At 37.9% G+C, this 22,117-nt stretch overlaps 1 protein-coding gene across 1 annotated transcript in view; it reads right to left on the bottom strand.

Annotated features, from left to right (window-relative positions):
* Positions 1-22,117, bottom strand: part of LOC128657631 (uncharacterized) — a 524,168-nt gene that overhangs the window by 268,404 nt on the left and 233,647 nt on the right. The window contains exons 48-49 of the mRNA XM_053712016.1: positions 5,140-5,350; positions 4,840-5,003 (exon numbers count right to left, since the gene is read on the bottom strand). Coding sequence (XP_053567991.1) covers positions 4,840-5,003; positions 5,140-5,350 — 375 coding nt within the window. The remainder of the gene's footprint in view (positions 1-4,839; positions 5,004-5,139; positions 5,351-22,117) is intronic.

Here is a 22,117-nt window from a genome sequence, read left to right as displayed (position 1 = left end):
CCTTTTCTTTTAAACCTCAATAAAAAAAGAATTTAATAAAAAAAAAACAAAAAAAAAAAAACAATATTAGAGCAAATAACAATGGTTATATCAATATTAATTCAAATAACATTAATATAAAATACAAGTTTTGAATTTAGGAATAAGTATATGATAGATTTTTAATTTTTAGCTTGGGAGCTGTTGTTACAGGCCGGGTGTTGTTGCGAGGCAAGGTGATGTATGAGTAGTTTATTTTTGTATGGTGTTAGTCTAGTAGTGGGGGGTATGTACCCCACGTGGTTTGTTTTAGTTCTGAAAACTCTGTCGGCTTTAATGCATCTTACACAGCAGTGGGAGGGAGTTAGTAGAAAATATCATGTAAGTTTCTTGTTTAGTTATCTAGTGTGGGTATACAATCGGTGATGTTTGAGTTTACACATGTTTCACAGACTACTGGGATTAAGCCAGGGGTTAAGAAATCAAGGTCATCCCAATGCTCAATGCAGCATAGTACTGCATAACACCGACATGACCTTTAGCTGTACTAGGGAGAGTTCTTATAATGTGCTAATATACCCCTCTGTGTGAGCCGAATATATAAGGTCTGTTTGGGAGTCTCTAGGTAGTACAGAGCTAGGTTGACCAGTATAGCTATGTACTCAGCTGCAATGCAAAAGTATCTTGCGACACATGTTGGACTTATAAACAGTATAATAACAGTTATAAGTGACTTTATACAGTTCTAATGTGTGGCCGAGTAGAGTTACCTGTTAATTTTAATACTTTTAATTATTTTTCGATTAATGCCAGCTATTAAGCTCGCAGTGGGGAGGTGAAAAGGAAGTCAAAGGGTCATGGTTGCATTGTGAGGTTTTTGATAAGCCTAGTTTTATAAAAGGGAGAGGGAGATTCCAGGTGTATGTATATGATTGTCTTAGACAGGAAAATGGTTCTAGGCATCAAGGGGTTAAAGTTATGAACTATACCTAAGTCATTTTAGAAACCTTAAGTGAGGTTCTATGTGTAAGGTAGCGAAATCCATCTCTATAAAGACAAGGTGTCTCTACAGTGATAAACAAATTTAATCTTTAATCGATTTAGGAGTAAACCTTTGTTCTAGTGTTAAGGGGGTAATTAAAGCACACTCTCATGTACCGTAAGGGGAGAGCATTTTACCCGATTCTCAGGATAATTAACTTGTTACTTTGAGCATGTAATAATGAACATTGTATAAAGGGTAAATTATAAAACAGATAACTGTAGCTATGAAACCTGCAGCATAGTAGAAGAAGAGGTGTGGGTTTAAGTCTTGTGACACAAACCCTCTGTTATCGTTACATTGGTCTAAAGAACCACAAACATAAATACAGTGAAACAGTGTCTGTGGTTTTCGACCTGCTAACCATAAATTAAGATATATATTTAATTTGCAGCGGGTCTGATAGATAGACTTCTCTGTACCTAGGTCAGTTGATTACCCATTAGTGGATAGTAGTCTCTCAACTCCAAATGAGAAGGTTAGTTAACGGGCAAAAGGATATAACCTTGTCATGTGTTATCTAGGATGTTGTTTCATTTTAGAGGGGGAATATTGTGGTGTGATGTAGATAATTGTTTTGGAATAATTATATAATGCTGGGCACGAATACCAATGAGCAGGGGTTATTGTAAATAGACATAACATAAACAATACGTTAAACTCAGTGCATAACATAACAGAACTCAGCTTAATAAAAACATAATGTCTTCATATTGTGCAAGAGACGTAGGCCCTACAGGGCTCAGATCAGTCCTTTGTCTCTTTTAGTTACATGAAAGGGGAAGTAGATGGTCTGAGCTCTAGTACATATAATCTTAGCACATTAAACAATATATGGAGAACACCTAATAAGAGAGATACAAAACCAAACAGAAAAAACACATGAAAAAAAACAGTTGGTTAACCATAATTATATGACTTGAAACATTCATGTAAAGAATGCTGAAAAGCCCGTCTATTGAGCTTGAGGCCAGCATTATTGGACAAGTAGGGAGAGCAAAAAGGAAGAAGAAAAAAAAAAAAAAAAAGGTGTTAAGATAACCTTAATTACTCATCTGATAGAGTCTGAGTCCATGGTGTCCATGTTGGTGGAGGATATTTGTCTTCTTTTGTTCTGTCTAGAGATGGTATCTGGACCTGGTCTTCGCTGAGACTTGGGGCTGTTTAGTCCACTTTGCTGCCTTTGAGAAGAGTGAAGATTGGTAACATCTGGCGGAGAGATATTTAAGATGTTGCAGAATCTGTTAATGTCAGATGGTGAAGAGCACTCCGTCCTTTTCCCATTTTTCATAACTATTACCGAAGTGGGAAATCCCCACCTGTAAGGGATATGGAGTGTGCGAAGATGAGATGTCAAGGGTTGGAAGTCCCGTCTCTTTTGCAGTGTTCTAAGGGATAAGTCCTGATATATTTGGATTTTATGGTCTTGGAAGTGTATATCTTTTCCTGGCAGCGTTATATATCTCCTCCTTTTGCCTATAGCTTTGGAAGTGGACTACAATGTCTCTTGGAGGGGAGTCATCAGGAGGTTTTGGACGCAGTGCTCGGTGGGCTCTGTCCAAGGGGATCTCTGCGTTCTCAGGGAGATTATCTCCTAGTATATCAGAGAATAGGGCCTGGAGATAATCACGAATATCATTATTTAATACCGATTCTGGTATCCCCCTAAAGCGGAGATTTCCCCTTCTGGTGCGATTTTCCAAATCGTTGATTTTGTCTTCTAGTTCTGTGATATGTTGGTTTTGCTGTGTCTGGTTGGTTGAGAGATTCGCTAGCTTTTGCGCTACGACATACTCATGTTCTTCTACTGTGTCCACCCTGTGGCCAAGATCATTGATCTCTTTTTTCAAATCAGCACATTCGTCCTTGATACCTGTTTTAACTTGTTCAATTAAGGCTACTATGGCTTTGTAAGTTATTGGCGTGTCGTCATCTTGGGTCGAAGTCATAACTGCAGCTTCATTAGCTGTAGATGAGCTACTGTCTTGGTCTTCTTCGGTGGTGGTCATCAGAGATTCTATTACTCTAGTTGTGGGTGGAAGATCTGTTTGTTTGAAAAAAGCGTGCACTGCAGTCTGGTTAGCTTGTGATAACTTTTGCGGTTTGTCTTGGCAGGTGTTCTTTCTTTGCGACATAGTGCCTTGGAGTGATGTTAGGCTTCTGCAGCTGTTCTGTAGTATCTCAGTACACAATACCCCTGGGGAAGCTTACCCTCACAGGGCGATTACGGTAAAGGGAGAACGGAGTATGACCCGCCACAACTCAGTATGGCGGGAAAGGGAGCAGAGATACGTGTCTGAGGTGTGCTGTAGGCAGTGTCACAATATTGGGATCAAATGTACCCAAATGATATATCTCCCACCTTGCAACCCTTGCAGAATGATGTGCACTCCCAGTATTGGAGGTGTTATACTTTTGTTCTTGTATCTGAGGCCCAGAATTAAAGAATCAATAAAGATCAGGCCCAGGCTGCACCACTGAGACAGTTACCAGTATTCCAAGTCATGCATTATTCAAATTCATGTAAGCATCCAAAAATCTTTTACTGTGCTATGGCTGCTTGCAGGGGAAAGGCAGCACAAATGAAGCTATGCCGGTATCTGAGTAAATTTTGTCAATAGTACTGCACCAAGAGACTCACATATAATAGTATCCACAGCGTTTCAGATTGGGATAAATATTTTATGTGAGTGAAAAGTGTATCACCCTAAGTATCTTTTAACTTGACATAGATATTTTCTTCCACACATAGCTTAGATGTGAAGGAGTCATCTGCTAAGTATAATCCCTGTCTGTGGATAGTCTTTCAACATGTTGGGGCAAAGGGCAGCACAGCGGTGAATTGATTTTAACAAATGGTTATTTCAAAAGTGCGCCATTTTAGTTGTCTTATATTTGGCTGCAAGAACATGTATAGATGCAGAGTTGACGAATTATAATGGTATTAGGGCTATTCATTTAGAAGTTTATCTATCAACTGCTATCTTGTGGTAAGGGTCGGGGTAAGACTAGGCATAAGGCGATGTGTTTAGCGCCTGTGTCTTACTGGACGTTGCTGAGCGTGGTCTGGTCCCAGCAAATTCTTCGATCGACGAGATTGATGGCTCCGGGTGTCGTAAGTTTATGTGCAGTGATTTCTCCCTTATGTCCTTCTTATATGACCCCAGCTCTTGTCTTGGATCTTGTTTTGCCCAGGGCTGTGGGCTCCAGGGCTGGGGTTTCCGTGACGCTTGTTGCGGTGAAGGCCACAGGCCTGAAAGACCGCTTTAGTCGTATATTCGGCAAGGAAATGAGCCCTGGGTCTCATAAGCAGATGCTTAGGTGTTGGATGCAGCTTGAGACTATTTAAGGTTTATTATAGATGCGTTTTACCACTCTTAGAAGCGGTAACACCCGGCCCGCACTCAGAGCTTCAATGAAGTGCGGCCATTATGGTCGGCAGCTCGCTCCGCCCCCCTTTAAATTACTTTTATGTCATGTCGCTGATAAAATTTCTAAACCAAATTCATTGAAAACTACTTCTTAAGCTATACCTTTGCACTTGTGTTTTGTTTGCATTAAGTACTTTTTATTACTGTTTATCTGTACACAAGGCAAGTGCATCTGTCCGCATTGGGCACAGAATCAATTTATACAATAATCTGCTTGCTTTCATATTGCCATGATGCACAGAGCCCATCTTTGTTGTATACTAGAGCTGTAAAATAAATATACATTTTAAAGCAGATTTTAACCTCCTCACCAAAACTAAATTTAGAAATATGTAATTTGCAAATTCACTACAAAGAATCCAAACAATTAATTATAGATAGTCATACTTGCATATGCTGTGATACTGCTTGCACGAGAGAATCTTCCTCCATCAAGATCAACGTGGTTCATTTGGCCATTGGAGCCATTTTCAGCCTCTCTCCTTTGGCAAGCCCAATATAAAACATCAGTCATGGACTGGAAGCTAAAACATTGCTCAAATTCCCCAGCACTTAGAAAATAAAGAAGGAAAGAAAAATGAGAAACTATTTGAGCAAATAAAAAAAAATAACTGCATTGTACTAAATTGCAGAATTAGTGATCTTGATAAAAACTTGAAATACTAAATTCAAGTGCAGAAAACTTACAGTTGTTCTTTGAGAAGTTCGGAGACAAGATGGAGTCTGGTTGCAAGGGCTTTGGGACTCTTAAATCCAAGACTAGTGAGTTTAGCCTTAAGAAGTGCAGTGTTATCTGGTGCAACTAGAGAGACAGTTCTGAAAACAGCCCGAACATCACTTGGGAGATCTTGAAACCCTGGTCTCCAACAGATTGTGAGGAAGACACTGCAATTTGTGCCTGTCATGTTCTACAAACAATAAAGGATGCTTGATTAGAAACCACTTAAAGGATTACTTTCTGTTATAGTTTTTAAGCTAAACAACTAACATATTAAAGTTAATAAACATTAATTAAAACCTACTGACCTATATTTTCTCCAAAACGAAGTTTCATAACGTTCTAAAAGTTATATCTTTTATTCGCCGATGATGTCACGTTATCCTGCCCACTATTTTCAGCACTGAGTGTTCAAAATACTTAAAGCAATAACTTTGTGTTTAAAGCGCCATTTTGAAACCTAGGTATTGTAAACGGATTGGTACAGAGCAAAGGATACCCACGGAGTGGGTTTGGAAAACAATTAAATTTGCAGACAAGATTTCTGATATACGGTAGAGATATGTTAATGAAATGCTATTGATAAAAAGCGTATTTGGGGTAGTTAGTTAGTAACAGGCATAGAAAATATTTACTTACAGTGGCCCTTTAAGCGAAATACAAAATACAAAAAGGTATAAGTGATAAATAATATTGCAGTATTAGCAATATTATTAATTAGCGCTGCGGAATCTGTTGGCGCTCTACAAATACCTCATAATAATAATAATAATAGTATGTTACGCTGAACAATAAAGTTGCTGTGTAATGCATGTATGTATATATACAAACTAACCAAAGTATTAAAAGTTAACAAAATTAAACCAAAAAAATAATAATTTTGTCACATAAAATGATAATTAAAAACTGCTAAAGTACTTCTGTGTTTATATATATATATATACAAATGTTGTTTATATTATCCAGACATCAGGTTGCTATTTTTTCTCTACATTATGAATATTGTGAAATTAACCATTCACTAGTTTAGTAGTATAATATTACATTACTGGAGATGGCTTGTTTGGGTATAGATTTTTGATCCAAAATGCACTGTTTTTAGACTTAGCAGCTTGAAGGTTGTGGTCTAATGACATTTTTTCACTATTTATAAAAATAGTTGTGATTTAAACTTATGTTATAATCATTCCTGCTCAAATAATGGTGGGAACTAGGTCTATACATTGGTGATATATTATGGAAGCATGTTGGTTTATTATTAGCGCATAATAAATAAAGAAAGCAGTGTTAAGCCATCTTGTGCTGTTGCATGGGTCAATTGAAATATGTTATCTAATTACAGTGTGTGGTGCACAGCTCCAATTGGCGGACTTCTAATTGCTAAAAACTAATTGCAAAGATATACATATCTGCTATTTCTGAACAAAGGAGAACTCAGAGAAGCTTTTACAACCATTTGTTTCATGACTGCAGTAGTTGTGTGTGAATAATTACAGTAAGAAACCCAAAGTTTATGATAAAGTGAACTTTTTTAATTTATTTTTAACATGATTGCATTTTGGCGGCAAAACGGTGGCATGAAATATGCCAAACTGGGCCTAGATCAATACCTTGGTTTTCTTCTAAAAAAAAAAACAATCAAGGCTCTATTTCTGTTTAAATGAAGTGATAGCAGAAATGCTAAAAATTCTTTGATATTTTGGGCAGGTTTTTCTATGAAATTCTCAGGAGCAAAGGGGTTAATATAATAGAGTTAGTTGTGCAAAATTGGGGAATATGAAAGAAATGTATTATCTATCTTTTTAAACAATAACAAATGGGTGTAGACCGTCCTTTTAAATATATAAAATGTGCATATTTGAACATATTTAAAAGGGACAGTCAAGTCCAAAATAAACTTTCATGATTCAAATAGGGTATATAATTTTAAACAACTTTCCAATTTACTTTAATCACCAATTTTGCTTTGTTCTCTTGGTATTCTTAGTTGAAAGCTAAACCTAGGAGGTTCATATGCTAATTTCTTAGACCTTGAAGGCTGCCTCTAATCTGACAGTTTTTCACCACTAGAGGGTGTTAGTTAATGTGTTTCATATAGATAACATTGAGCTCATGCACGTGAAGTTACCTAGGAGTGAGCACTGATTGGCTAAAATACAAGTCTGTCAAAAGCACTGAAATAAGGGGGCAGTATGCAGAGGATTAGATACAAGGTAATTACAGAGGTAAAACATGTATTATTATAATTGTAGTGGTTATGCAAAACTGGGGAATGGGTAATAAATGGATAAACAACAAAAATTCTAGTGTTGACTGTCCCTTTAAGTACCATTTTTCTCTGGACTTACTACTAGTGTTTGCACTCAATAAACATAGTAGTTGGTAAAGTCTTGTTTCTATATAAATTCTTTGGCCTAGATTTGGAGTTTGGCGTTAGCCGTGAAAACCAGCGTTAGAGGCTCCTAACGCTGGTTTTAGGCTAACTCCGGTATTTGGAGTCACTCAAAATAGGGTCTAACGCTCACTTTTCAGCCGCGACTTTTCCATACCGCAGATCCCCTTACGTCAATTGCGTATCCTATCTTTTCAATGGGATCTTTCTAACTCCGGTATTTAGAGTCGTGGCTGAAGTGAGCGTTAGACATCTAACGACAAAACTCCAGCCGCAGGAAAAAAGTCAGTAGTTAAGAGCTTTCTGGGCTAATGCCGGTTCATAAAGCTCTTAACTACTGTACTCTAAAGTACACTAACACCCATAAACTACCTATGTACCCCTAAACTGAGGCCCCCCCACATTGCCGCCACTCTATTAAATTTTTTTATCCCCTAATCTGCCGACCGCCACCTACGTTATACTTATGTAACCCTAATCTGCTGCCCCTAAAACCGCCGACCCCTGTATTATATTTATTAACCCCTAAACTGCCCCCCACAACGTCGCCGCCAGCTACCTACAATAATTAACCCCTAATCTGCCGACCGCAAAGCGCCGCCACCTACATTATAGCTATGTACCCCTAATCTGCTGCCCCTAACACCGCCGACCCCTATATTATATTTATTAACCCCTAATCTGCCCCCCACAACGTCGCCTCCACCTGCCTACACTTATTAACCCCTAATCTGCCGAGCGGACCGCACCGCTACTATTATAAAGTTATTAACCCCTAATCCGCATCACTAACCCTATAATAAATAGTATTAACCCCTAATCTGCCCTCCCTAACATCGCCGACACCTAACTTCAATTATTAACCCCTAATCTGCCGACCGGAGCTCACCGCTCAGTGACGTGCAGTGACGTCAGAGGCTGGTGAGGCAGTGGCTAGGATACACCTTCATTCTTTAGATATCCTTTGTTGAAGAAATAGCAATGCACATGGGTGAGCCAATCACATGTGGTATCTATGTGCAGCCACCAATCAGCAGCTACTGAGCATATTTAGATATGATTTTCAACAAAGGATATCAAAAGAATGAAAAAAATTAGATATTAGATGTAAATTGGAAAGTTATTTAAATTTGCATATGGGATTGATATGGGTTTCATGTCCCTTTAAATGGTGTCTTGGAAAACTGGTCAACTTAGTAAACATCTGATTTTAGTCTAAAAGGATTGTAACAGAAACTCTTGCCAGATAACACAAGGCTTGCTCTGATTATGAGATCTAGAAATCCATGCCCATTAAAATATGTTTAAAACATACTTTTTACTTTAATGCTGCAAATTATGCTTATAGATTCTTTCATTATTCAGTAAATATAAAAATGTCTTGATCCAGTGGCGGCTGGTGAAATTTAAAGATGGTGGGGCGCTTGGCCTCACCCCTTTAAATAAAGTCACACCATCAGGTAGCACTATCAATTCATTAATTAAATAAATAAAAGGTAGACAGAAACACAGAAAAGCATTCGGGGGGAGAGGGAGAGACAGACGGGGGAGAGAGACACAGAGGGTTAGAGAGAAAGAGAGAGAGACACAATCACACACAGAGGGGTTAGAGAGAGAGAGAAAGAGAGAGAGACACAATCACACACAGAGGGGATAGAGAGAGAGAGAAAGAGAGAGAGACACAATCACACACAGAGGGTTAGAGAGAGAGAGACAGAGAGAGAGACACAATCACACACAGAGGTTTAGAGAGAGAAAGAGAGAGAGACACAAAATCACACACAGAGGGTTAGAGAGAGAAATAAAGAGAGAGAGAGAGACAATCACACACAGAGGGTTAGAGAGAGAGAAAGAGAGAGAGACACAATGATTCAATCACATACAGAGGGTTAGAGAAAGAGAGACACAATCACACACAGAGGGTTAGAGAGAGAGAGAGAAAGAAAGAGACACAATCACACTCAGAGGGTTAGAGAGAGAAAGAGAGAGACACAATCACACACAGAGGGTTAGAGAGAGAAAGAGAGAGACACAATCACACACAGAGGGTTAGAGAGAGCGCGAGAGACACAATCACACACAGAGGGTTAGAGAGAGAGCGAGAGACACAATCACACACAGAGGGTTAGAGAGAGAGAGAGAGAGAGACACAATCACACACAGAGGGTTAGAGAGAGACACAATCACACACAGAGGGTTAGAGAGAGAGAAAGAGAGAGAGAGACACAATCACACACAGAGGGTTAGAGAGAGAGAGAAAGAAAGAGAGAGAGAGAGAGACACAATCACACACAGAGGGTTAGAGAGAAAGAGAGAGAGACACAATCACACACAGAGGGTTAGAGAGAGACACAATCACACACAGAGGGTTAGAGAGAGAGAGAGAGAAAGAAAGAGAGAGAGAGAGAGAGAGACACACAATCACACACAGAGGGTTAGAGAGAGACACAATCACACACAGAGGGTTAGAGAGACACATAAGGGATGAGAGAGTCTGAGGGGGAGGAAGAGAGACAGAGAGAGAAAGAGACCATGGGGGAAAACAACACATAAGGAGAGAGATGGATAGAGAGAGAGAGACACACACACACACATACAAGGGGGGGGGGGAGGGACCACTGCATTTTTAAGTAATAAAACAGCAAAGCTACAGAGACTAAGTGAGACTATAACTAAATGAGACCATACATTAGTGTGCAGTACAGAGGCAAGCTGCTAAGTTAGTGGGTGTAAAGTTTGAGTAAACAAAATACAAAAACGATCCTTTGCTGTAAAAGAGTAAAAAAAAACACTAAACCACATTCATTAAATTATCATTTTCACTAACAGAATCCTTTTCAGTAAAATCTTACTTTAATAAGATGTGGGTGAAACACTGCTCTCTGTGCCTCTCTCTTCCTGCTCTGTAAGGATTCAGGAAGTGACAGTGGCACATTCCACTGCACTTAGAGGGGAAGAACAGAACTCTCTTTTTCACTTTAGCAAAGCTAGCAGGTTCACAGGACAGCAACAAAATAAATTAAAGTTGTTTTTTTCCGTTTTTGTTTTATTTTATATCATTTAACATCCAGCCCCAACCCTAAGTTCCATTTACTAATGCCTCTCACTGGATTGGTTCAGCCCAAATAGGACTGCCTCAAATAAGCAGTTAATGGGCCATACAATGATCTTAACCACTTTCATCCAGTAGATGGCGCAATATGTTGTGTAATGGTGGGCAGACCTGCTTGTGCCTCTCCATTGCACAACATGTAGCTGTGAAAAAAAAAAAATGCTGGGGAAAAAAAAATACATTTTTTTTTTTTTTTTTTAAAGTCAATAAAAAAATATATATTTTTGCCCATATGAGAGGTGAAGCACTGCCTCACCTGCCTCTAGTGACTGCACATCACTGTCACCGCTACTATAATAAATGTATTAACCCCTAAAGCTAAGTCTAACCCTAACACTAACACCCCCCTAAGTTAAATATAATTTAAATCTAACGAAATAAATTAACTCTTATTAAATAACTTATTCCTATTTAAAGCTAAATACTTACCTGTAAAATAAACCCTAATATAGCTACAATATAAATTATAATTACATTGTAGCTATTTTAGGATTAATATTTATTTTACAGGCAACTTTGTAATTATTTTAACCAGGTACAATAGCTATTAAATAGTTAAGAACTATTTAATAGTTACCTAGTTAAAATAATAACAAAATTACCTGTAAAATAAATCCTAACCTAAGTTACAATTAAACCTAACACTATACTATCATTAAATTAATTAAATAAAATACCTACAATTACCTACAATTAAACCTAACACTACACTATCAATAAATAAATTAAATACAATACCTACAAATAAATACAATTAAATAAACTAACTAAAGTACAAAAAATAAAAAAGAACTAAGTTACAAAAAATAAAAAAATATTTACAAACGTAAGAAAAATATTACAACAATTTTAAACTAATTACACCTACTCTAAGCCCCCTAATAAAATAACAAAGACCCCCAAAATAACAAAATGCCCTACCCTATTCTAAATTACTACATTTCAAAGCTCTTTTACCTTACCAGCCCTGAACAGGGCCCTTTGCGGGGCATGCCCCAAGAAATTCAGCTCTTTTGCCTGTAAAAAAAAACATACAATACCCCCCCCCCAACATTACAACCCACCACCCACATACCCCTAATCTAACCCAAACCCCCCTTAAATAAACCTAACACTAAGCCCCTGAAGATTTTCCTACCTTGTCTTCACCCTACCAGGTTCACCGATCCGTCCTGAAGAGCTCCTCCGATGTCCTGATCCAAGCCCAAGCGGGGGGCTGAAGAGGTCCATGATCCGGCTGAAGTCTTCATCCAAGCGGGAGCTGAAGAGGTCCATGATCTGGATGAAGTCTTCTATCAACGGCATCTTCAATCTTCTTTCTTCCGGATCCATCTTGCAGACCTCCGACGCGGAACATCCTCTTCTCCCGACGCCTACTAGCCGAATGACGGTTCCTTTAAGGGACGTCATCCAAGATGGCGTCCCTCGAATTCCGATTGGCTGATAGGATTCTATCAGCCAATCGGAATTAAGGTAGGAATATTCTGATTGGCTGATGGAATCAGCCAATCAGAATCAAGATCAATCCGATTGGCTGATCCAATCAGCCAATCAGATTGAGCTCACATTCTATTGGCTGATCGGAACAGCCAATAGAATGCAAGCTCAATCTGATTGGCCGATCGAATCAGCCAATCGGATTGAACTTGATTCTGATTGGCTGATTCTATCAGCCAATCAGAATATTCCTACCTTAATTCCGATTGGCTGATAGAATCCTATCAGCCAATCGGAATTCGAGGGACGCCATCTTGGATGACGTCCCTTAAAGGAACCGTCATTCGGCTAGTAGGCGTCGGGAGAAGAGGATGTTCCGCGTCGGAGGTCTGCAAGATGGATCCGGAAGAAAGAAGATTGAAGATGCCGTTGATAGAAGACTTCATCCGGATCATGGACCTCTTCAGCTCCCGCTTGGATGAAGACTTCAGCCGGATCATGGACCTCTTCAGCCCCCCGCTTGGGCTTGGATCAGGACATCGGAGGAGCTCTTCAGGACGGATCGGTGAACCTGGTAGGGTGAAGACAAGGTAGGAAGATCTTCAGGGGCTTAGTGTTAGGTTTATTTAAGGGGGGTTTGGGTTAGATTAGGGGTATGTGGGTGGTGGGTTGTAATGTTGGGGGGGGTATTGTATGTTTTTTTTTACAGGCAAAAGAGCTGAATTTCTTGGGGCATGCCCCGCAAAGGGCCCTGTTCAGGGCTGGTAAGGTAAAAGAGCTTTGAAATGTAGTAATTTAGAATAGGGTAGGGCATTTTGTTATTTTGGGGGTCTTTGTTATTTTATTAGGGGGCTTAGAGTAGGTGTAATTAGTTTAAAATTGTTGTAATATTTTTCTTATGTTTGTAAATATTTTTTTATTTTTTGTAACTTAGTTCTTTTTTATTTTTTGTACTTTAGTTAGTTTATTTCATTGTAGTTATTTGTAGGAATTGTATTTAATTTATTTATTGATAGTGTAGTGTTATGTTTAATTGTAGGTAATTGTAGGTATTTTATTTAATTAATTTAATGATAGTATAGTGTTAGGTTTAATTGTAACTTAGGTTAGGATTTATTTTACAGGTAATTTTGTAATTATTTTAACTAGGTAACTATAAAATAGTTCTTAACTATTTAATAGCTATTGTACCTGGTTAAAATAATTACAAAGTTGCCTGTAAAATAAATATTAATCCTAAAATAGCTACAATGTAATTATAATTTATATTGTAGCTATATTAGGGTTTATTTTACAGGTAAGTATTTAGCTTTAAATAGGAATAATTTATTTAATAAGAGTTAATTTATTTCGTTAGATTTAAATTATATTTAACTTAGGGGGGTGTTAGGGTTAGACTTAGCTTTAGGGGTTAATACATTTATTATAGTAGCGGTGAGCTCCGGTCGGCAGATTAGGGGTTAATGTTTGAAGTTAGGTGTCGGCGATGTTAGGGAGGGCAGATTAGGGGTTAATACTATTTATTATAGGGTTAGTGAGGCGGATTAGGGGTTAATAACTTTATTATAGTAGCGCTCAGGTCCGCTCGGCAGATTAGGGGTTAATAAGTGTAGTTAGGTGGAGGCGACGTTGTGGGGGGCAGATTAGGGGTTAATAAATATAATATAGGGGTCGGCGGTGTTAGGGGCAGCAGATTAGGGGTACATAAGGATAATGTAAGTAGCGGCGGTTTACGGAGCGGCAGATTAGGGGTTAAAAATAATGTGCAGGGGTCAGCGATAGCGGGGGCAGCAGATTAGAGGTTAATAAGTGTAAGGTTAGGGGTGTTTAGACTCGGGGTACATGTTAGGGTGTTAGGTGCAGACGTAGGAAGTGTTTTTACCCATAGCAAACAATGGGGCTGCGTTAAGAGCTGAACGCGGCTTTTTTGCAGGTGTTAGGTTTTTTTTCAGCTCAAACAGCCCCATTGTTTCCTATGGGGGAATCGTGCACGAGCACGTTTTTGAGGCTGGCCGCGTCCGTAAGCAACTCTGGTATCGAGAGTTGAAGCTGCGTTAAAAATGCTCTACGCTCCTTTTTTGGAGCATAATGCAGCCTTTTTGTGGACTCTCAATACCAGAGTTATTTTTATGGTGCGGCCAGAAAAAAGCCAGCGTTAGCTACGCGGGTCGTTACAGACAAAACTCCAAATCTAGGCCTTTGTTTTTCCTCTGGGCACATCTTTTGTGTTATTGATTAGTTATGTCAGTTACCCATCTTATACATAACCCCCCCCCTGATGTTAGCAGATTATGTTGTTTAAGGGGTTCACAAGTGGCTCATTTTTTGTTTCAGAAGGCAGAAAACTAAGATATATTATTTTTATTTTAGCAAAAATGCACAAGTACAATGCTGTATTGGTAAATGTTTATGTAACGTATTTGAAACACTGATGTATGTTGCAATATTGTTTGTTCTTGTAATTGTAATAGTTTGTAGCAGGTCTTCTACATTGTACTTGTAATGCCTGATTATATAGCTCAATAAAAAATGCTAGTAAATGAAACAAATTATGTGCTTTTATTTAACCAAAACTTACAAACTAGCAGTTATTTGGAAACCTATGCACCACAAAGCTATACCTGGAATATTTGCATGGAATCCACAATGAGATTACTGGAAAGAACCTGTCACGGAATATATACACTTCATGTGTTGTAAATAATGAGTGGGGGTCAATAAACAACAGGGAATAGCCCTATTATGGACCCTTGGACTTGTGTATATATTATGGTGATGCAGAACCAAAAAGTATTATTAAACCCATACATACACTGAAAAATAGTCATTCAGGGATGCTTGGGGTACCAAGAATATATATATAGGGTTACTATTTGAATACAAAAAAAGAATAAAGAAATATAATAATCTGGCACACACTTGTACTAGATGGAATAGGGGACCCTAAAAGTAAAACATAACTTTTGTTTGTAAATCTTTAAAAAAGTGTTGACACAACACTGGTATAAAATCAGTTAAAAAATAACAAGATTAACACTGAGTGTAAGGGAGAATAGAGTACAAATAATTAATAAATTACAAACAAGATCCAATGGACAGAGAGGCCCATTGTGTAGTACCCAGCGACTATTTCAAAAGGTTCCCTATCACAAATAAGACTATGATTGCGTGAAGCAGTGGGCAATAAATGGGCTTAACAATATACTGTCGCTAGGTGTTCGTGAAAAAGATAGGGCATCGTCCTCATAGTCCCAAAATGTATTGATCAAAAACCAACCTCCTAATACTATTGTTCACCAAAACCATGTCCCAAACAAATGCTCAGACAGGCGAACGCCTTATGTTTGGGACATCATTTGGGTTTTGGTGAACAATAGTATTAGGAGGTTGATTTTTGATCAATACATTTTGGGACTATAAGGACGATTCCCTACCTTTTTTAAATAATTGTAATCGCATATTTTGTGTTATTATTTGTGCAAGGTTACGCAAAAGATAATGCACCAGGTTTTAAAGTCACAGATTCCAAAAAATACAATCTATAATATTTTTGCAAAAAAAATAAAATAGCAGTAAAGGCGGTTGTTAAACACTGATGCAACATTATAACTGTTCTCAGTTCATAGATTCTATGCTTAAAGGGCTATTATAGTAAAAAAAATACTTTATTTCAAGACTAGTGACCCTGAACCTCTATGTGTTTAACCCCCACAAAGGAGTTAAACATACAGTAGAAGTAGCGCTGGATACCCGCTGAGCACTGCTGGTCCCGAGCAGAAACGGATGGTAAATCAATCAGCATCTCTAGTTACACAGCTTGCTGAATCAGTGGCAGTTCAGGTCTCTATTGGTACTTCTGCATATGCATAGAGGCGCAGTATAGCTAGTCTTAAAATGACATGCTCTTATGAGTCTGTATGTATATGAATATAATGGCTCTTTAACTAAACAGGTATTGCAGATAGATAAACAGATAGGCAGATAGGAAAACAGCACTGCATATGATACAGCTGTATTACAGTTTTACTGGTACAACAAAAGTGCAGTAAATCCCCACTAGATGTCAGTGCCACTTTGTTTATGTAGAAAAGTATTGAAAGGGATCAATCGCCTAGATTCACTATCTTCTAGGGGACAAATATACTGTTTAACTTAAATCGACAGTAAACACCTTCCAGCTTTTAATATAAAATGTTTAGTAATGTAGTTAAAGAACTTTGCAATATACTTTCATTAATTTTGGTCCCTTTTTATGTAATTTAGCTCTGAAAATTGTGGCTTTTCTAATTCTCATACATGGAAAAGCAGTCTGCAGACCCACACAATGCTAACTCTGCTACATATCAGTCCCTAATTAGGTTTAATAATGCAGCTTATACTAAAAATATGACTATGACTAGCCTTGAATTCCAAATGCAGCAAGCAGTGCGTGGAGTTTGGTTATTAAAAACAAATGTAACTGTTAAAATCTTTAAATTTTTGTATATCTCGAAATATCTTGTAGCTACAAGGTGTTTGTTGATCTCTTGAGCAAATTTGCCAAGGGACAATAAAGATTTATAATTGGAATATTTCTAAAAACTTAAGGGCTAGTGATGTAGTTCACTGAAAATATGAACTTGCTCTGTAGAATTACTCAGTTATTGGAGCAGTTTATCTCTATGGAAAATGCTTTTAAAACTTGGCAAATTTAGACCACTGTCTGCTAAACTGAAATACTAACAATGACATATCAAGAAGAAAATGACTGGAGCAACCACAAGTATAAAGAATTCAAAATAAAGTTTCCATTGTTTTGTCTGGGAGCAATGGTTATCTTGTGTGGCTTTTATTAGACAGTATCTCAGACTAAGCTTACAGTAAACTATGAAAAGGTCTTCACATATACTAATCATTGCAGCGAAGACCTACGTTTACTTGCCTACATAGGACGAGATTACATATGTGGGGCAGGCTTTAGCCTAACTGCTGAAACCTGCGCAGCCCATAATTTCACCTCTCCCATCGGGGTATCACATATACGGTGCTGGCAGTTCATAAAGTGCTGTAAATCGGATAAACTAGCGAATGAGTGTAATTACAAATTTCTGGAGTTGCCAGTGACTTACGGCATGTTAAAAACTGCTGGCGCCTAACAAAACAAAATAAAAAAATTTTAATCTCCTGTAAAAGTCTAACCCACCTCCCAAAAATAAACCTGACACGTAAAACCCCTATATCCGCCATCAAACCCACATCGGAACTAATAATAAAAGTATTAACGCAATGCCTAATTAAACTATTAACCCCTAATCCGCCATTCACCCACATTGCAAACTACCTAATAAAGGTATTAACCCCTAAATCCGCCAACCCCAACATCGCAAACTACATAATAAATGTATTAACCCCTAATCTGCCATTCACCCACATCGCAAAGTCCCTATAAAAACTATTAACCCCTAATCTGCCATTAACCCACATCGCAAAGTACCTATTAAAACTATTAACCCCTAATCCGCCAAATGCAATAATCCTAATAAAACTATTAACCCCTAAACTGCCAAACCCCCACAACGCAAATAACTAATTAAATTACTAAGCCCCCTAACCTAACACCCCCTAAATTAACCCCAATTACATAAATTAAAAAATACTAAGTTACAAACAATTAAAATAAAAAAGATAACATTACTTAAATATAAAAAAAACTAAGATTAAATTTATCTAAGATTACAAAAAATAAAAAATTCTAACATTACATAAAATAATAATCCAAATTATCAAAAATAAAAAAATTAAACCTAATCCCTATGAAAATAAAAAAGCCCCCCAAAAATAAAAACACCCTCTAATCTAATGCTAAACTACCAATAGCCCTTAAAATGGCTTTTTATAGGGCATTGCCCTAAATTAAAAAGCTCTTTTACCTTAAAAAATACTAAGTCCCCCCCTCTAAAAGTAAAACCCCCCACCCACCAAACCCCCAAAATAAAAAACCTAACACTAAAAAATCCTAAACTACCCATTGCCCCTAAAGGGGCATTTGTCTGAGCATTGCCCTTAAAAGGGCATTCAGCTCTTTTACTGCCCTTAAAAGGGCATTCGGCTCTTTAGCAAAGGCCCATTAAATCCCTAATCTAAAAAAAAAAAAAATTTTTTAAAAAAGCCTAACGCCTAGATTTAGAGTTTGGCGTTGGCCGTCAAAGCCAGCGTTAGGGGCTCCTAACGCTGGTTTTTACCGCCCGCTGGTATTTAGAGTCAGTCAGGAAAGGGTCTAATGCTCACTTTGCAGCCGCGACTTTTCCATACCGCAGATCCCCCTACGCCATTTGCGTATCCTATCTTTTCAATGGGATCTTTCTAACGCTGGTATTTAGAGTCATGGCTGAAGTGAGCGTTAGAAATCTAACGACAAATCTCCAGCCGCAGAAAAAAGTCAGGAGTTAAGAGCTTTTTGGGCTAATGCCGGTTCATAAAGCTCTTAACTACTGTGCTCTAAAGTACACTAACACCAATAAACTACCTATGTAACCCTAAACCGAGGCCCCCCCACATCGCCGCCACTCTATTAATTTTTTTTAACCCCTAATCTGCCGACCGCACACTGCCGCAACCTACATTATCCCTATGTACCCCTAATCTGCTGCCCCTAACACCGCCGACCCCTATATTATATTTATTAACCCCTAATCTGCCGCCCCCAACGTCGCCTCCACCTACCTACAATTATTAACCCCTAATCTGCCGACCGGACCTCACTGCTACTCTAATAAATGTATTAACCCCTAATCCGCCTCACTCCCGCCTCAATAACCCTATAATAAATAGTATTAACCCCTAATCTGCCCTCCCTAACATCACCGACACCTAACTTCAAGTATTAACCCCTAATCTGCCGACCGGACCTCACCGCTACTCTATTAAATTTATTAACCCCTAAAGCTAAGTCTAACCCTAACACTAACACCCCCCTAAGTTAAATATAATTTTTATCTAACTAAATAAATTAACTCTTATTAAATAAATAATCCTATTTAAAGCTAAATACTTACCTGTAAAATAAATCCTAATATAGCTACAATATAAATTATAATTATATTGTAGCTATTTTAGGATTAATATTTATTTTACAGGCAACTTTGTATTTATTTTAACCAGGTACAATAGCTATTAAATAGTTAATAACTATTTAATAGCTACCTAGTTAAAATAATTACAAAATTACCTGTAAAATAAATCCTAACCTAAGTTACAATTAAACTTAACACTACACTATCAATAAATTAATTAAATAAAATACCTACAATTATCTACAATTAAACCTAACACTACACTATCCATAAATTAATTAAATACAATACCTACAAATAAATATAAATAAACTAACTAAAGTACAAAAAATAAAAAAGAACTAAGTTACAAAAATTAAAAAAATATTTACAAACATTAGAAAAATATTACAACAATTTTAAACTAATTACACCTACTCTAAGCCCCCTAATAAAATAACAAAGCCCCCCAAAATAAAAAAATGCCCTACCCTATTCTAAAATTAAAATAGAAAAGCTCTTTTACCTTACCAGCCCTTAAAAGGGCCTTTTGCGGGGCATGCCCCAAAGAATTCAGCTCTTTTGCCTGGAAAAAAAAACATACAATACCCCCCCCAACATTACAACCCACCACCCACATACCCCTAATCTAACCCAAACCCCCCTTAAATAAACCTAACACTAAGCCCCTGACGATCTTCCTACCTTATCTTCACCACACCGGGTATCAGCGATCGGTCCAGGCTCCGATGTCTTGATCCAAGCCCAAGCGGGGGGCTGAAGACGTCCATCCTCCGGCTGAAGTCTTGATCCAAGCGGCGGCTGTAGAAGTCCATCTTCGGGCAGAAGTCTTCATCCTATCCGGGCAGAAGAGGAGATCCGGACCGGCAAACATCTTCATCCAAGTGGCATCTTCTATGTTCTTCCATCCGATGACGAGCGGCTCCATCTTCCGGTGCGGATCCATCCTCTTCTTCCGACGACTAGTCGATGAATGAAGGTTCCTTTAAGGGACGTCAGCCAAGATGGCGTCCCTCGAATTCCGATTGGCTGATAGAATCCTATCAGCCAATCGGAATTAAGGTAGGAAAATTCTGATTGGCTGATGGAATCTGGGGGTTAGACTTAGGTTTTTTGTTTTTATTTTAGATTAGGGATTTAATGGGCCTTTGAAAAAGATCTGAATGCCCTTTTAAGGGCAGTAAAAGATCTGAATGCCCTTTTAAGGGCAATGCCCATACAAATGCCCCTTTAGGGGCAATGGGTAGTTTAGGATGTTTTAGTGTTAGGTTTTTCTATTTTGGGGGATTTGGTGGGGGAGGGTTTACTGTTAAAAGGGGGACTTAGTATTTTTTAAGGTAAAAGAGCTGTTTAACTTAGGGCAATGCCCTACAAAAGGCCCTTTTAAGGGCTATTGGTAGTTTAGCATTAGATTAGGCGGTGTTATAAATTTTGGGAGGGCTTTTTTATTTTCATAGGGATTAGATTTAATTTTTTTATTTTTGATAATTTGGTTTATTATTTTTAAGTAATGTTAGCTTTTTTATTTTAATTGTTTGTAACTTAGTATTTTTTTATTTAGGATAATTTAGGGGGTGTTAGGTTAGGGGGCTTAGTAATTTAATTAGTTATTTTCGTTGTGGGGGTTTGGTGGATTAGGGGTTAATAGATTTATTAGGTTTGTTGCAATCTGGGTTAATGGAGAGTGAAGGGTTAATAGGTTAATTAAGTTTATTGCGTTGGTGTGGGATGGCGGTTTAGGGGTTAGTAGTTTTAATAGGCACTTGCGATATGGGTGAATGGCGGATTAGGGGTTAATAGTTTATTAAGGTATATTGCGTTGTATGGTGATGGCAGTTTAGGGGTTAATCACTTTATTAGGTATATAGTGTTGTGGGGGGTTGGCAGATTAGGGGTTAATAGGTTAATTAGATGTTTTGCGATGTGGGGGTTGGCGGATTGGGGTTAATATAGTTTATTAGTTATTGCGGTGGGGGATGATGGTTGACAGGTAGATAGATATTGCGCATGCATTAGATGTTAGTTATTTTCAGAAGGTAGATAGATATTGCGCATGCTTTAGGTGTTAGTTACTATTTTCTGGGGGTTACGGTGCTCACATACTCAGCGCAAGTCTTGCTGCACCTGCCTATGTGTGGAGAGGTGAAAATGGAGTAAAATGTCTCCATTTTCGCTGAATATGTGATACCGATTTGCGATGCGGTTCTTTGTTAGCTTATCGGAGTAAAAATTGCGGGCGACGGGTGAAATATATACGAGCCACTGTATATGTGATACCAAAACCGCGTAAAAACCGACGTTGCAGTCTTTTTTGTGCGACGCCACATATATAATCTTGCCCCTAGTTCTTAAAAGTAATTAAAGGGACAGTCAACACAAAAAATGGTATTGTTTAAAAAGATATTAATATACTTTATAACATTTAAACCTCTAAATTTTTGCCTGTTTCTAAGCAACTAAAAACAGCCTCTTATCATATGCTTTTTTATTTGCTTTTCACAACAGGGGAGTGCTAGTTCATGTGCGCCATATAGATAACATTGTGCTCACGCCCGTGGGTTGTGGATGACATTGCACTAATTGGCTTAAATGCAAGTCAATAGATAATAAATAAAAGTCATGTGATCAGGGGCTGTCAGAAGAGGATTAGATACAGTACAAGGTAATCACAGAGGTAGTAAAAAGTGTATTAATATAGCTGTGTTTTCTGAGAAAAATTGGGGAATGGGTAATAAAGGGATTATTTCTCTTTTTAAACAATAAAAAATTTTTTATTTGACTGTCCCTTTAAACTCTCATTGGATTGATTACACTTATAACTGCCTCTTTTCTCCAGTGAGAATTAGTCCATCACTTAAAGGGACAGTCTACTCCAGAATTATTATTGTTTAAAAAGATAGACACGGTTATATTAAAATACTTTTTACCTCTGTGATTACCATGTATCTAAGCCT

Source organism: Bombina bombina, chromosome 4, assembly GCF_027579735.1.
Source record: "Bombina bombina isolate aBomBom1 chromosome 4, aBomBom1.pri, whole genome shotgun sequence".
In the NCBI taxonomy this organism is placed as follows: Eukaryota; Metazoa; Chordata; class Amphibia; order Anura; family Bombinatoridae; genus Bombina; species Bombina bombina.
Note: the sequence above shows the minus strand (reverse complement) of the source record. Positions and strands in the feature narration are given on the sequence as shown.